Source organism: Eretmochelys imbricata, chromosome 8, assembly GCF_965152235.1.
Source record: "Eretmochelys imbricata isolate rEreImb1 chromosome 8, rEreImb1.hap1, whole genome shotgun sequence".
Lineage (NCBI taxonomy): Eukaryota > Metazoa > Chordata > Testudines > Cheloniidae > Eretmochelys > Eretmochelys imbricata.
This window is the reverse complement of record NC_135579.1, coordinates 20,039,409-20,054,779: the sequence shown is the minus strand read 5'-3', so window position 1 is coordinate 20,054,779 and position 15,371 is coordinate 20,039,409. Positions and strand designations below refer to the sequence as shown.

The following is a 15,371-nucleotide window of genomic DNA, read 5'->3' as shown; positions in this document are numbered from 1 at the left end:
TTTGTACATAATTCTACATTGGTAAGTTCAGCTTTCATGATAGAGATTGCACCACAGTACTTGTATTAGGTGAATTGAGAAATACTATTTCTTTTGTTTTTTACATTATATTTTTGATTAAAAAATTTGCAAAGTGAGCACTGTACACTTTGTATTCTGTGTTGTAATTGAAAGTAATATATTTGAAAATGTAGAAAACAACCAAAAATATTTAAATAAATGGTATTCTATTTAACAGCTTGATTAAACACGATTAATTTTTTTAATCACTTGACAGCCCTTGTTTCTGTCTTTCTTATTAGAAAGATGTTAACTCTTTCAATTAGGGGGCAAGATCAGTAGAACAAGTATGAACCTATCTCTGCCTTACAATGGTAAGTGCATAAATCAATACCCACACTATCCTTCTCAAGTGTCTTTTTTTAAAAAAGCTGTTTTATGGGTATTTTTTTTTTTAGTTCTCTTTTTTTATAAAATTTTATAAACCCCAAACTCTGATTCTTATGTATCTGTTGCTTTGGGAGCCAGATATGTATTTTTTTAAACATGAAAACATGCCACATTGAATTGGTGTTTGAATATTAAATCACTTGGTCATGTGTTTCAAACTGAAATACAGCTGGAAGATAAGGAATTAAGTTATCCCTCTTCCTCATGAAACCCATGCTCATTTTAAAATACTCTTCTAATGAGCTTCAGAAACTTAAGAGTAGGAGTAATATTACCAGTAGTTCTATTAGGTTTCTACAGTCCCAGCTAGTTCTGGCTCTTCATTCAGCTCCTTATGTAAACTTGCTCTACTCAGTGGCAGCTTTTGACAGTGGCTATGTCCAGTGGTAGCCTGTCACCCCAGTGGATGGTAAGAACTGAGTCCGGAATCAATGCAGAGGCACTTAATTTTGGTGAGAAGCCAAGAATGTTTGGTGAATTCAACATAATATTGGGGGGTTTAGGGACACTGCAGTGTTTGTGTAAAGAAACACCCATGATATGCAGCAGCAGTAAGGCCATGTCTACACTACTACTTATGTCTGCAAAACTTGTCGCTCGGGGTGTGAAAAAACCACCCCCCTGAGCAACATAAGTTACGCCAGCATAAGTGGTAGCATGCACAGTGCTATGTCAGCGGGAGAGGCTCTCCTGCCGAAATAGCTACCGCCGCTTGTTGGGAGTGATTAAATTACGTCTATCCGAGAGCTCTCTCCCTTCGGCATAGAGCGGCTACACGAGATCTTACAGTGGCACAGCTGCATTGCTACAGCTGTGCCACTGTAAACTTGCTAACTGTAGTCCTAGCCTTAGTGTTACAGAGCCCCTCTGACAAAGGAACCCTGTCTTTCATGATGTCAAAGCATGAGAGGGGCTATAGTTGGAGCACAGTGACAGCTGCAATCCAGAAAGTTGTTAATCTGTGGATTTTTCTTAACCATAACATTTTAATCTAGACTTGTATTTCAGTCAAAAAGTTATAATATGTTGCACTGTAAATCACTGTGATATGACAGTCTGACAGTCAAACACAAGCTACTTTCACCATGGTTACCATGGTATGTTTTTAGCAATTAAATGGTAAAATTTAATATGACATTCACAATAGAACATTCTTGGGGTATGTGTTCTTTATTCCCAGGTAATGGCTTTAAAAAAATTTTTTTTTTAATCCTATGAAACCAGATGGGCATGTGAACAGTTCATTTTGTGAAGGACTAGACTTACCATAGTTGTGTTGCCTTTGTTCAACCTATGCTGAAAGGATAAGTCCCTTCCCTCAAGACATGTTCTTGTTGTGTCCTTCTCTCCCCCCATCAATCCCCAGAAAATGAACTAGAATAAGGATCACAATCCATATAGATATGATTTAAATCCACCTCACCACTGAAAAATTTTAAAGTCCTTCTGCTCCCAATTTCTATCGCAATATACATTCCTGATGACCCTTGGGCACAAACAAAGAAAACTGTCAATACTGAAGTTTGTCAACTTTTGTTCCACTAGAAATATCATAAAAAAAAAAAAAAAAAAATCAACTTGTGTTGGCCAAATTGAAAAGCACACTTTTCCAGGTTTTAACAATTTAAGATTGGGGCAGGGGGGAACACCTACACTAATTATAAATACATGATACATACTATAATAAAAATAGCTGATGGAAATCAGTCCTGCAGTCACAAGAACTTTCTCCCAGGGTAGGAGAGGCTGGGACTCCTGCAAAGCACTGTTGCTCTGCCCTCTGTGTCTGTCTTCTCTGTACAAAATTGTCAGTGACCAGCCTCCAATGAGGGAAGATTGTTGTAATCTCTTTGAGGGAAGAGAACAATAAAAGAATAGAAAAAGGGGGGAATCCAAGAAGTTACCTTGTAATTTCTATGGAAAAAATTGCTTAGTGTGATGAAGGGATGCATAACAAAACACTGGGAAAACATTCGTTTAGGTATTTTTCATGTTTTGTAGCACCTTGGTGCTAATGTAGTCTACTTAAAACTTGCAGATGCCTCTTCAGTAATAGAAAATTTTATCCCTACTTGAGCTTTGTACACAGGTGTTTCTTGTTCAGAAGCTTCTTATTACTAGCAACCATTCTCTTGAGGCGAGAAAATTACCCAAGCTCAAAAAGAACAATGCCATAATTAGTGGAACATTTTTACAGGACTAGCAAATATAAATTATCTTAGCGGAATACTGAAGTGGAAGGAGGATTTGAAATGGGTGCTGGAGTTGCTTCCTGTTACACTACTGTATTTCTTCTCTGCATTCTTTCCTATAGCTATTGCATAACTGCATTCTGCAAGCATTACTGTAAGTTAGTTTGAGGTCAAACTCAGATAATGCGGACAGATGTGGCACAAGCATGTGATGTGAACAAGCTTGACTGGGCCTTGTGATATTCCCTTTCCTTTTCTCCAAACCGTTTGTGATTGCAAGGCAGATTGGCAGAACTTACTGCTAAGCAGTTAGTCAAGGATTCAGACTTTGAACTCTTTATGTGGGAGAATGCCTGAAGCTAGGATATGGTAGCTATTTAGATTCATTGATTTCATTCCTGTGACTTAGTGGGCTGCAAGCTTTTATTTGTAACCATTAATAAAGAGACAAATCCTTGATCTTTGAACTGTTTTTCTCACTATTCAATGTATGTTCTGACTTGTCATGAAGATTCCCCTTCCCTCAATAAACGCTATCAGCGGTCTGATATTTGTTTATAGGTTAGGAAAAAATATGACCAATTACCTGAAATGCAGATTCTCCAGGGTTTTATGTTCAGTGGGTTTTAACTTCTATTCATGCTCCTTTTTATCCCCCTGTTCCTCATCCCTCAGATGAGATCACGGCTAGCTTTCGTCGCTTTGGTCCTTTGATTGTGGATTGGCCGCACAAGGCGGAAAGCAAATCCTATTTTCCTCCTAAAGGTAACTATCATGATGTTAACATCGTTTTAAGAACTATTGCAGAACCAGTGACTGTATTTTTCAGTGTAAGAATTTGAAGTGTAATTTTCATTATGTAAAAGATCTTCATGTTCACTGCTCCCCCGTACCATGCTGAAAATATCCCCGAAAATCATGATGTAACTCAAATCCTGCAGGATGTTGCAAGTAGGTGGACTGCAGCACAGTGCATGATAATACACATTTAAAATAATTACTCGTACTTCACTTCCGGTCAGACTCCCCTTTCTTTCTCTGTGCCTTCTTCCTCTCATTTCTCTATTGTTTACTCTGCCTGACCTCTTATTTACTAATCATATGTAAAATGTTAGACTAGTGCTGTGTAAGGGGAATGCACAGCTAAGCAGCCCAGGGAAGAAATTGTACCTCACATTCACAACTCACCTGTGCTGGCAGGATGGAGGCAAGGCTCTATCTGTTTCCACCTCTTTGCTTGCTTCCTCCCCACCAGTGCGAAAGGGATAGGGAGGAGAGAGTACTGAACACATAGCTCTTGTTTTCCCTCCTGCTTTTGGAGGCATGCTGGGCGGCCGCACGGGGGAGCATTTGTGTGTGTTGGGGGGTGTCTTACTGTTTACTCCCTCTTATACTGCAGTGTAATCATGTGGGATCAGCGCATAGTCTGGCCCTACATAATGGCACTAAATATTATAAACTATAAAAAAATAAATCTCTTGGAATCTCATCAGGAATCTTGCAAGTCGTCTTGTTCTCTTACCTAGGATATGCATTCTTGCTGTTCCAAGATGAAAGCTCTGTACAGGCTCTGATTGATGCATGTATTGAAGAGGATGGAAAACTCTACCTTTGTGTCTCCAGCCCCACTATCAAAGACAAACCGGTGGGTAACATTTTCAAGTACTTTAGAGTTGGTATAAAATAAGTTTATAAATTGTGCACTGCAGATGTCATGCATATTTTCTGACTTCAGTGAAACAGATTAATGTCCAAAGAGGATGGTACGGTTATGCATTATGTACTAATACTGCAGTAACTATGGGCCCAATCCAAAGCCTAGTGACTCCCACTCATTTCAGAGGGCTCTGGGTCAAGACCCTCTGTCGGCAGCCATTGTTGCTTAGTAAATAAACTATGCATAGCCTTGCATGCTGGAACTATTGAGATAGTGATTAGCCTGATGTCTACAGTACCACTTACTCTTTCAGAACAACACAAATATCATGGATACATGTGTATTTATAAAATTTATATAGCATGGTTGGATTGTGATAATGCATCACATTAACAGGAAGAACTTGTATATCTCATACAAGTTAAATAACAAGGTGAAATCTGATCTGCTTAGGTCACCATTAATAAAGCATATTGGCATTAACTCCTAATTGGTAGTTGATGTACAGTTTGAAAGTGAGTTCAAAAATATAGTCATTGATACCATTTTAAAGTTTTTACCATCAGGGAGGCTACATTGTAATTGACAGTTGATATTGCTAAAATACTTACCTCAACTCTTAATCTGAATTAGGAACAGTAAACAAGTTTGTTTTCTGGCCATAGGTTCAGATCAGGCCTTGGAATCTCAGTGATAGTGACTTCGTGATGGATGGTTCGCAGCCTCTTGATCCACGAAAAACTATTTTTGTTGGTGGTGTTCCGCGGCCATTACGAGCAGGTATACTACACGTGTTGCAGCTTTGGCATGTTAATTCTGGCATGTTGTACAATCAGCCTTACTGCTTTGGGAGAACCCTGGGAGTTTTTTCAGCAGGACATCTCGGGAGAAAAAATATATTGTATATTAAACATACAAAACATATATTAGTGTTTGAAAAATGTAAGTATTGCTGATGCTATGTAACTGTAGCTAGAGACAGGAGTACAAATAAACGTGCACATTCGATGCTTAGAATGGAAGAAAGGGGATTTAGAAAATAAAAATCTACCTAACTGTGTTTGTGTTTTCTGCTTTAGTGGAGCTTGCAATGATAATGGACCGGCTGTATGGAGGTGTATGTTACGCTGGAATTGACACAGATCCTGAGCTGAAATACCCAAAAGGAGCTGGGCGGGTTGCATTTTCTAATCAACAAAGTTACATAGCTGCTATCAGTGCCCGCTTTGTTCAGCTGCAGCATGGAGAGATAGATAAACGGGTAAGGGCTAAATCACATTTTGTTCAGTGTCTTCTCTAGAAATGTGTTGTTTCCATGTAAATATCAATGTTTCATTATGAAGATTATAAATGTTACATTCAGACTTACTGCATGCTTAGATTTACATTGTGCCATGTTAGCACAGCCCAGAAAAAGGAGCAGTCACAGCGTATGGTGCGCTGGGAGGTAACCTAGAGGTAAAATACATCCTTGAACTTCCTGGTACAGGGGGGAAGAGATCATGCCAGCTGCCATACCCCTTCACAGGGGTATAGAATACTCCCACTGCTAGGCTGTCTGACTCTGAAGACTGGGGCAGAGGGATGGACTGAAGCATTCTTGAAAGAGGGAGCAGTTCTTGCTCTTTCCCCACCTCCACCGCGCACCAGCATAAAGGATAGGCAGAATCTGTTGGTGTGTGTGTGGGTGTACAGTCATAGAGGCCAGGAGGGAGGGGGGTGGTTGTGTGTGTGTATATGTAAATAGTCATAAAGGCCACCAGATCATCTAGTCTGACCTTCTGTATAACTTCGGCCACTAAAACCACCCAGCACCTGCACACTAAACTAAGAAACTGAAATTAGACCAAAATGTTACAGCCCACAGAAGACTAGACTGGTTATGAGGTGCACCAATGCCAGAGGTCCCTGCAATGGTAGGGAATTAAGTGGCATATAGACACACAGTCCTGGCAAGTGACCCACGTGTCGGGGCAAGGCAAAATCCCTCTAAGGTCACTTTGAATCTGATCTGGGGGAAATTCCTTCCTGACCCCACATATGGCAATCAGTTATATCTTGAACATGTGAGCTAGAACCAGCTAGCCAAGCACCTGGGAGAGACTCTGCTCCGTGCCACCTCAGAGCACTGGCCTATCCCCTCCAGTGTCCCATCTCCAACGGTGACCATCTCTGATGCTTCAGAGGAAGGAGAACCAAAAAAAAAAAAAAAAAATCACCTTACCCAACAGCAAAAATACATTGGGGGAGAAAAATCCCTTCCTGACCCCAGTAGGTGACTGCTAAGGCAGGAAATTTGGGGAATGTTCCCAAAAGAGCATCATAGGAGTGCATTGTACAGCATACTGTAAGTATTCTGGTATAGCCTCATAACAACTCTCCCCACCTGCCTTAGCGGTTTCAGTATTTTGTCATGTCAAGTTAACTTTTTAAAGAAGAGACGAATTAAAGAAGGAGCACAGTTGTCCTCACTCTAATGTACCTGAAATTAGTGTGCCAGTTGTATCAGGACTGTGTGCACCTCTGCCTGTTGTGTCTGCTTCACATGTAAGAAACCCAGTTTGGTCATCTGAAAGGCTTCAGTGTTCTGGACTATAAATGAAACAGGCTTTCAGGTCATTATTGCCACTCTTTGCTCCATTAAGTGCTACATTTCAGGTTTTTCTTTCTGCAATTGTGTAGTCTCTCATTTTCTCTTCGAAAAACTTTCCCTAAAACTCCAGCAGTCTCTCACTACCATTGGATGACAGAACTGCTCTTATAATTTTACTTGCACTCTGGGCTCAAAGTCTGGGCAGACAGGTGATAGGTAGTCTTTCAGTGATTTGAGCATGGCACTGGGAATCAGGAACTCCTTTGCCCTAATCTTAGCTCTGATATGGATTCCTTCTGTGGTTTTGAGCAAGTCACTTAAGGCCCAGTTGTTCAACTTCTGCTTACATAAGTGAGCATGTGGGTGAATAGTCCCACTGAAGCCAGTAGGACTGTTCATCTAATAAGTCCTTGCTATTATGAGTAAGGATTGTACAATCAGGTCTATCACCTCTGCCTCAGTTTCTCCATTTGTGATTAAAAAGAAATGGGGGGGATGACGGTAGATGCTGGGAGGATTCATTAGAAGAACACTTTGAATGTGCTAATGGTAAATAAATGCTGAATGTTATTGTTACTAAATAAAACTAAACACTGCTAGACTTCAGAGATCAGCATCAAAACATTCATATTCTTCTAGATATAGAGTACTGAGTTACACTGATTGCATATTTATGACCATCTCTTGGAACCTGGAAAGGTTCTCCCCATTACTCCTTCTCTTAAGAAAAAGGAAGCTACAGAGTGTCAATAGGATTTTCTTCCTCAGCTTTCTGTGTTGAACAATGAGGGGGGCAAGAATATAGTTGACATCAGTTCACGTCCTCCCTTCAAATTTTCAAAAGGGAGCTTGTTGTCTCTGTGCTCACTTTTACTACTTTCTCAAAATAAAACTGGCAGTTCTTCTGGCTAGTTAGATATAGATTAAATTCTCAGTGGTGACTGGCTTCCTTTGGATGCAGGTGAGAGGAGGAACCACAATGGAGCTGGATGCAGCTCCCTGAATCTGCAGTCTATTCTATCTTGGCCCAATTCCCAGTGTACTTTAGAGCAGTCTCTCTATGCTCCAGAAAATATGCCAGCTGGTGGGTCCCCAGTGGGTCGTCTTTAGCTGGGAATTGCAAGAGTGTAGCGTGCTCTGACCATGCTCCTTTCCCTACCCCTCCTTGTTTCCTACATAGGGATTGGCATGGGAACTATGTGTACAATAGTCAGAACTCTTCCATACCAAGAGAATCCTTAGCTAGGAAGATCTGTGTGCTTTTGGGCTTTTTTCTTGTGCCAGAGTGGCACATAGGGGCTAGATTACTGCTCAGAATCTTGTCCTGAATGTCAGTTGGTATAGTTATATTGTGTAATCTATCCTGTTCAAGTCTTACTATTAGTAAACAAGTAGATCAGTTACATCTCCTACTGCTGACTGGACTAAGTTGAAGTACTAGAGGAAGACGAAACAAACTAAGTGTAGCATCATTTGTTAAAGGTGTGAATGAAATTCGCAAATAAGTGGAAATATGGACTTTGGACTTTTCAAATGTTGGAGTGCTTAAGCTGCAATTTTAATGTTGTGTAAATTTACATTCCTGGCTGAAAGGGAATTTTGTGAATAATAATGCCTGTAACTATATTTAAAATAGATCCCCAGCATCCTCCTTTGATTTTAATATGAACCTGTTCACACAAGTTCTGGAACGAAACTGATTGATTCACCCTTGTGCTGACAACTGCTTGTTCAGCATTGATTTTCAGCAGCTAGTGCCTTTCTTAAACTGACTCTGAACCAAAAACAAAAAAGCACAAACTACTGAATCCTGAACAAATGTAAAAAGGGGGCAGGATTGTTCTTTCAACAAACAAAACAAAGAACCTGTATTTATTTTTTGTCAGTCTTTGACGCCTGCAATGAGAACGGAAAGGACGTGTGTGTGTGTGCACGCGCGCAGTACTGACGACTACAGAACCTTGATTAGGGCATCAGGGTCCTGCCACAATATAAATAATAGCATACACTGGGAGTATCAACTGCACAGTTACTAAGTATTGTAAACTTTCTTGTGTTTTGAATGCAGGTGGAAGTTAAGCCATATGTCTTGGATGATCAGCTGTGTGATGAATGTCAGGGGGCCCGTTGTGGTGGAAAATTTGCTCCATTTTTCTGTGCTAATGTTACCTGTCTGCAGTATTACTGTGAATATTGCTGGGCTGCTATCCATTCACGCGCTGGCAGGGAATTCCACAAGCCCCTGGTGAAGGAGGGAGGAGATCGCCCAAGACATATTTCATTCCGCTGGAACTAAAAGATTACTGCAGTGCTCATATGCAGGCCTCAAAATAAGTGCACTCTTCTGTTATCCTGATCCCCTCCCCGCCATCCCCCTTATTCAAGATAGCATGTCCTTTTGTAGTAGTCTGTAATTTAACAATAGTATAATGAAAGAATGACCTATAATATGGGTATTTTGTAGAATCTTGTCATTGAAAACTGTATTGGGAACTCCTTTTCGTATTGGTAACATGTTGCATGTAAGTTGCATCCTCTTGTCCTTGGTATCAAGAGGACACTTACTTCATGCAACATTTTCATAGAGGAGAGAGTCTATGAATCTTAAGAAAAGAGAAATGAAATAGAGTATTTTGTTTTTTTAATTAAATTATTGTTAATAAAAAACATAAGAATACTTTTATTAAAATAACCATGCAACAATAACACTATCAGTCTGTTCTGACACTCCCCTCCTTCGCCCCGCCAAGGGAAGCCTGTTTTTTTGCCTTTTCTTACCGTTAAATTTTACAGCAATGAAAGAAGCTAGTAACTGCCTAGGAAAGAGCATGTTTAAAGCAACAAAAAATGCATGAGCAAGGTTGAAGCAGCATTATAACAATTATTTTTACTTACGTTAAGGGTTTTGAGGCTGAATTTTTAGCACAGGATATATTTCACCATGTCTCTGACTTTCAACCACATCCAAAGTACTAATCAGCTAGGCAGAGCTTAGTATATTTTTATCAAAACAATTACCTTTTAAAGGTTCCCAAATATAAAAGTTGGGTAACATTACTACTGAGTGGAGTGGTGGGGCGGGAGTGCACTTATTACTTTTCATTAAAAAGAGAGAGAACTCAATTGTCTGGTTACTGCCCTAGAAATTCTACCAAAGCTAGAGTAATAACAACTAGTAAACTGGCATTTCCTCTCCTTAAGGACAAATGTATAGATTTTATTTTTGATGGTTATATATAACTCTATATCCTAATATACTAACATTCATCAGGGGCCAGCCTTTGCTCTCCATTTTGACATGAAAAATAAGATACCTCAAGGATATCACTGATTTTATCTTAAGTTCTGGTGTTCCACTGTATCACAGACTAAAAATTGGCTGCTAATTGGTTTTACTCTTGGATGTAAAGTCAGTTTTAATATCCTCTAACTTAGCTAGCTATAAGGTAGAAAGCATAAATAGGACAAAGCTAAGTAGTCTCTAAGTCTGTTTTGCACTGTTTGCTGAACTAATAAGTGTGTAAATCTGTGCAAAGAGGCATATGCCTATCTCTCTCTTCCTGCAGAGAGAATCCTAACTAAGAGTCCTTTTCTTCAGAACTTCGCATGGGGAAATAAAGAATTACAGGTGTCTGAAGTGCCAACTTTGCTAAGTTAATGCATGCTTTATTATAAATAAACTCCAGCTTGAGAAGCATTAACACAATACATGGTAGATAACTGAATGCTTAAGGGTGAGGTGGGGGTTTTGTTTGAAATAGTCTCTTGATGCCCTAGAAGGGGCATCAACTTCCAAACTTGATTTTAACTAATGCCCTGGTCAACTTTTAAAATGATTGTGTAGAAGTGTGCAAAACAAACCAATCCAATGGCAATCTTCTAAACTGTCTGACTGGCATGGTACCATCCTAGATTCTCTCAAACCAAAGATTTGCCTCAGCGCTGCAGAAAACTTCTACTCTGTGAGCCCCCTAACCCTCAAGATTATCTTTATGAGAAGCAGTTTTTATTTTCAATACAGGCTTTAATGAACTATACCTTATTAAGTTCCAAAGGTCAAAATGGAGACATTTGCTGTCTACTAGTCAAGTAAAGAAAGGGAGCTGCTTTTAATGAAATCCCTGAAAATATTGACAACAGTAATGCAAATGGAGAGTGCTCTTGTGTAGATTGTCAGGGACTTTTTTTCTCTGAAGTCCATAATTATAGTTGGAATGTTCCTTTTAATTTTTTTAATGCTTGTTAGGTGGCTTGGGGTGTGATATTGTGCCGATCCTACCCAGTAAATAGGTGAGATGGGTTAACATTACAAGAAATAACACTGTTTGAGAACTAGCTTTGAATAATAATTTTCCCTTTGTACATGACCTGCTGAATTTCGGTACAGTGTTTTTGTAGCTAACTTATTTTGTCATGCACATAATGTATATTTGTTATGCACTACTTTTGTATATCTTGTTTTTCCAACAGTGAGCATTTTTAGGCACACTTTTCACTGACGGGATATCTCTTTATGCAATACCTCAATTTTTCATATTGCAAAGAGTAGCTTTTTGTACTTTTATTACTGAGAGATCTTCATATACTTCATTTTTTAATATAAATAATTTTAATAAATTTTATTTTCTTATATTCTGCTTTTTATACATTTCAGTGCTCTGCATACATTTTGAATTATGGATGTTGTGCACTGGCAATGCTATTTTAGAATCTGCAGAGAAAAGAAAGCATGTTGCTTAAACATCTTAGCCCAGCACCATGTATTTGGTGTACATATAATTTAAGAAATAGTATATGTAAAGTTGAGAATTAAAGAAGAAAAAAAGCATGAAAGTGACAAATGACAGTCTTTAGACCCTCAAAAATTAAATGCATAAGTGTAGTGTAGAAATTTAAAAGTAAAGTAACATCAAAATTGTCTACCGCTTCTTACTAAGTTTTTAAAAATTATACACAAATGCAGATGTTTTTGGTGAATGTTTAGCCATTTTTAATATTAATAACAAATTGATGTTAGGTGTTTGATGCAGAAAGGTGTCTGCTCTTTTAAATTATATTTAAAGAAATAAAAGCAAGCCTGCTATGTGGCAGGCATGTAATGTTAGTATGCATGACTAATGTAAGAAACTGTTATTCTACTAATATTCACTTGTGATTGTGTGACAAGCGTGTTTACAGATTATTTGGTTACACTTCAATTTACAGGGCATAAACAATTACATATATTACTCTGTACTTAGATAGTGATTACATGTCCTTTTGATTACATGGGATTTGTAGTTGGAGTTACCATGTCACTCCAAACATAGTTAACATGCAATTAGCTTACAAATCTTCGGGTATCACTTCAGTTTGCAAAAGGGTTAAGCCTGTAGTTCTATCACGCTAGCATGGCACTGGCCATGTATTTACAATGTAGTTACAGAGTAATTACATGGTTATTTTTGCAGTGTAAAATAAAGTGTTTCTGATTACTTTATATGTAAAGGACCCCCACTGCCCCATGCTTTTTGGTATAGTATATACTTCTCCATACACAGACCTCTGCAGAATGCAAATTTAAAACTTGCAGTGAATGAATCTAGCGTTTTATAAGGATGCTGTTGGAAAGACTTGATAATTCACCCCTTTTGTTTTTGAAGAGTTAAAACCTTCTGTTAAAAGGTGATTTAAAACTTGAATGTGATGAATTGTGGCAAGTTAACTTCAAGTTATGTGCAATACTTATTTCAGACTTCTGGAAGATCTTTGCAGTGTAATTCTTTGTTTTTAATTGCAGACATTTAAAAATGTCATTTTCTACTGTTCTAGTAAATCCTCTTTCTTGCTGGTGTTTCTAAAGAAAAGAATCAGAAATCAATCTTTCTACTAATGTAAATTTGAGATTATTTTTAAAAAAAGGAATAAAAGAGGTTTGGTCATTTGCTTTATTTTATTATCTTATTTTAAAGCTACTGTGATTGATAGCATTGTAAGAATTGGGACAATATTGTATTCAACTGTTTTATTTTTTATATTTTTAAATTTTAAAGTATAATTAGTTTTTATAATTTTCATCAGATTTTTTTGTTATATTTTTTGGACGTGAAACTTTTAGCAAGTGGGTGTCTAGTTTTTACTAATCCCTAATATGTTTTCCCCCCAATGTATTGCTCATATTATCAGAAGGAAAAGTTATTTAAGTATGTCAGTTAATTGTACTACTTGGCTGAATTTCCATATAGTTTTTACTGTGTATGGGGAGGTTGTAGTATTTATTATAGCATTTTAAATAAGGGTAATTCATTTTTTATTAAAGTAATTTTCACATTTAAGTTCATATTTTTGTATGTTCTACTCTAAGTTATATAACACAAGTTACTTTTTTTAAAGAGTTCATTTGTTGAAGTGCTAGTGGAAAATTAATGTTATTAAATAGTTTGCAAATGACTATTTATACCAGTATGCATATAATTTTTAAATATTTGTAATGTGAGATGTTGAATGAATAAAACTTTTAATTCAAATTTCTTCTTAACCTTTTTATTTTAAAACACTAAAAGCAGCAGCCATTTGTGGAAACACTGTTTTACTGTTCGGCTGGTTGAAGCCCTGTAGGGCCTGGAATGTGATTTTGATGGAGTGCACAATGTGCTACGTCCTTAGGGCCAAATCCTGCAGTCCCTATTCAAGTCAAAACTTCTGTGGACTTAGAGATGGATGCTAACGGGTGGTAAAAACTGCTGGTGCCCTCAGTAAAATCAGCATGAGTAGAAGCTGCTCAATACTACAGAATCAAGCCCATAAATTGGGAGCATTGCGTGAGGAGGACTGCAGGTGTTAGCCATTTTGGATCAGGTTTTCCTCTAACAGGGTGCTTTGAGAACAGTCTTGAGAGCTGAATACTGGTTATATTTTGTGAATTCAGTGCTTGTGGAGGTCTGAGATCACTGTCTGGAATTTCATGTGACTTTGCAGTGACCCTCAAGCAGACTCAGCACCTCAGTGTCTATTTTTATTTGTGCAGTCTTCAGCATGTCAACCAGGCCAAAGAGTAGTAGCCAAATGTTCAGTCTCCTGCTTCCACTTGCTGCCCTTCTGCTAGTAATTAACAGGGACAAAGACAAGCCCAGGACAAAGCAGAAATAATGGAATGTTGGCTGAGAATTAAACCTAACTGGGCAGGCAACACATCTAATGAGGAGAACAGCCCTGAGCCATTGGCAGTGCAGAGCCTCAGACCGTGCGAACCATGTCAAAAAGGCTTGGCCAAATCTGGGCTAGAGCCAAGCATGGAATCGACAGACAAAGGCCCTTGTAGATTAACCTCTACCCCTAACACACTTTGAAGCTTCTGAGGGGGGAAAAGACTAAAGCTTTTTATAAACAAGTCTGTTAAGGGGCTTTACAGTGGAGACTGTTTAACACGAAGGGCTTGTCTCCACTTACCGGTGGATCAATGCTGTGGCGATCGATCTACCGGGGGTCAATTTAGCAGGTCTAGTGAAGACCCGCTAAATTGACTGCAGATCGCTCTCCCATTTACTCGGGTACTCCACTGGAATGAGAAGAGTGTCTCCTGTCGACAGAGTAGTGTGGACCCCACAATAAGGCGATCTAAGCTATGTCGACTTGAGTTACGCTACTAAAGTAACTCAAATTGCATAGCTTAGATCGACTTTCCTCCCATAGCGTAGACCTGTGTTAAAATTTAGACATGTAGGGCTGTAGCTTCTGCTATCTCTCTCTCTCACAAGGAGCTTCACAAGGGATTTTAATTGGCACCACTTCAGCACTCTGGATCCCCCAAATAGCTTAAGCATTCTCACTGTGCTAAGAATATCCAAACTGTAGAGAATCTGAATTGTCCGGTAAGGAAGTTGCTTTCCACCTGCTGGAACCATGCTTTGGAATCTGTGTGCATGCCTCCCAAGAAAATACAGAAACTCCCCAAAATAGTACAGAATATTTTGCCAGTGAAAGACTCAAATCCATGCCTTTTGTGATAGCTCTGTTCCCCACAATCCTACTCTCTGCATGTAAATCAGCTGCTCATCTGAGCAATTAATTTCCTATACCATGACGTAGGTACATAGGTTTCAATTTAAGAGGATCTGTCCTGCCAAGTGCTGAGCGTCTTATATGAGGTGCTGGACAACTTTCATTGGCGGTTGAGGCTGCTCAACACCCTGCAGGATTGAGGTCTACTCACATTGGCTTCAGAAGATGTGTACATAAGGAAAAGTTAATGCTTTTAAGCAATGTCCTGTTTAAACAAAGTTTTCATTAATAGACTTAATACTGAGAGTCCCTCAACTAACTAGCTAGCTTGTCACCCATCCCCTCAAAACAGATATTTTAAAGACAATGGTCAGCAGTCTAATTGGGTCATAAGCACAAATTTACAGAAAAATGTGAATGTCTCCTTAGTAATTAATTCCTCATTACAGCATTTTGTGCCAGCCAAATAGTCCCAGACAGCATCAACCGTTCTCTGGCA

At 38.7% G+C, this 15,371-nt stretch overlaps 1 protein-coding gene and 1 long non-coding RNA gene across 5 annotated transcripts in view; one reads left to right on the top strand and one right to left on the bottom strand.

Annotated features, from left to right (window-relative positions):
* Positions 1–13,398, top strand: part of CPEB4 (cytoplasmic polyadenylation element binding protein 4) — a 57,716-nt gene extending 44,318 nt beyond the window's left edge. For all 3 annotated transcript variants that reach the window (XM_077823625.1, XM_077823624.1, XM_077823623.1), the window contains 5 exons: positions 3,318–3,407; positions 4,169–4,287; positions 4,965–5,079; positions 5,379–5,560; positions 8,961–13,398. In XM_077823625.1, the coding sequence (XP_077679751.1) occupies positions 3,318–3,407; positions 4,169–4,287; positions 4,965–5,079; positions 5,379–5,560; positions 8,961–9,188 (734 nt within the window). In that variant the 3' untranslated portion in view covers positions 9,189–13,398. The remainder of the gene's footprint in view (positions 1–3,317; positions 3,408–4,168; positions 4,288–4,964; positions 5,080–5,378; positions 5,561–8,960) is intronic.
* Positions 1–15,371, bottom strand: part of LOC144268614 (uncharacterized) — a 37,220-nt gene that overhangs the window by 12,122 nt on the left and 9,727 nt on the right. The window contains exons 4-8 of one of the 2 annotated variants that reach the window (XR_013346806.1): positions 9,062–9,300; positions 6,782–6,891; positions 6,393–6,477; positions 5,669–5,751; positions 4,165–5,180 (exon numbers count right to left, since the gene is read on the bottom strand). This is a non-coding gene — a long non-coding RNA (uncharacterized LOC144268614). The remainder of the gene's footprint in view (positions 1–4,164; positions 5,181–5,668; positions 5,752–6,392; positions 6,478–6,781; positions 6,892–9,061; positions 9,301–15,371) is intronic. The other variant, XR_013346807.1, reaches the window with a different exon arrangement.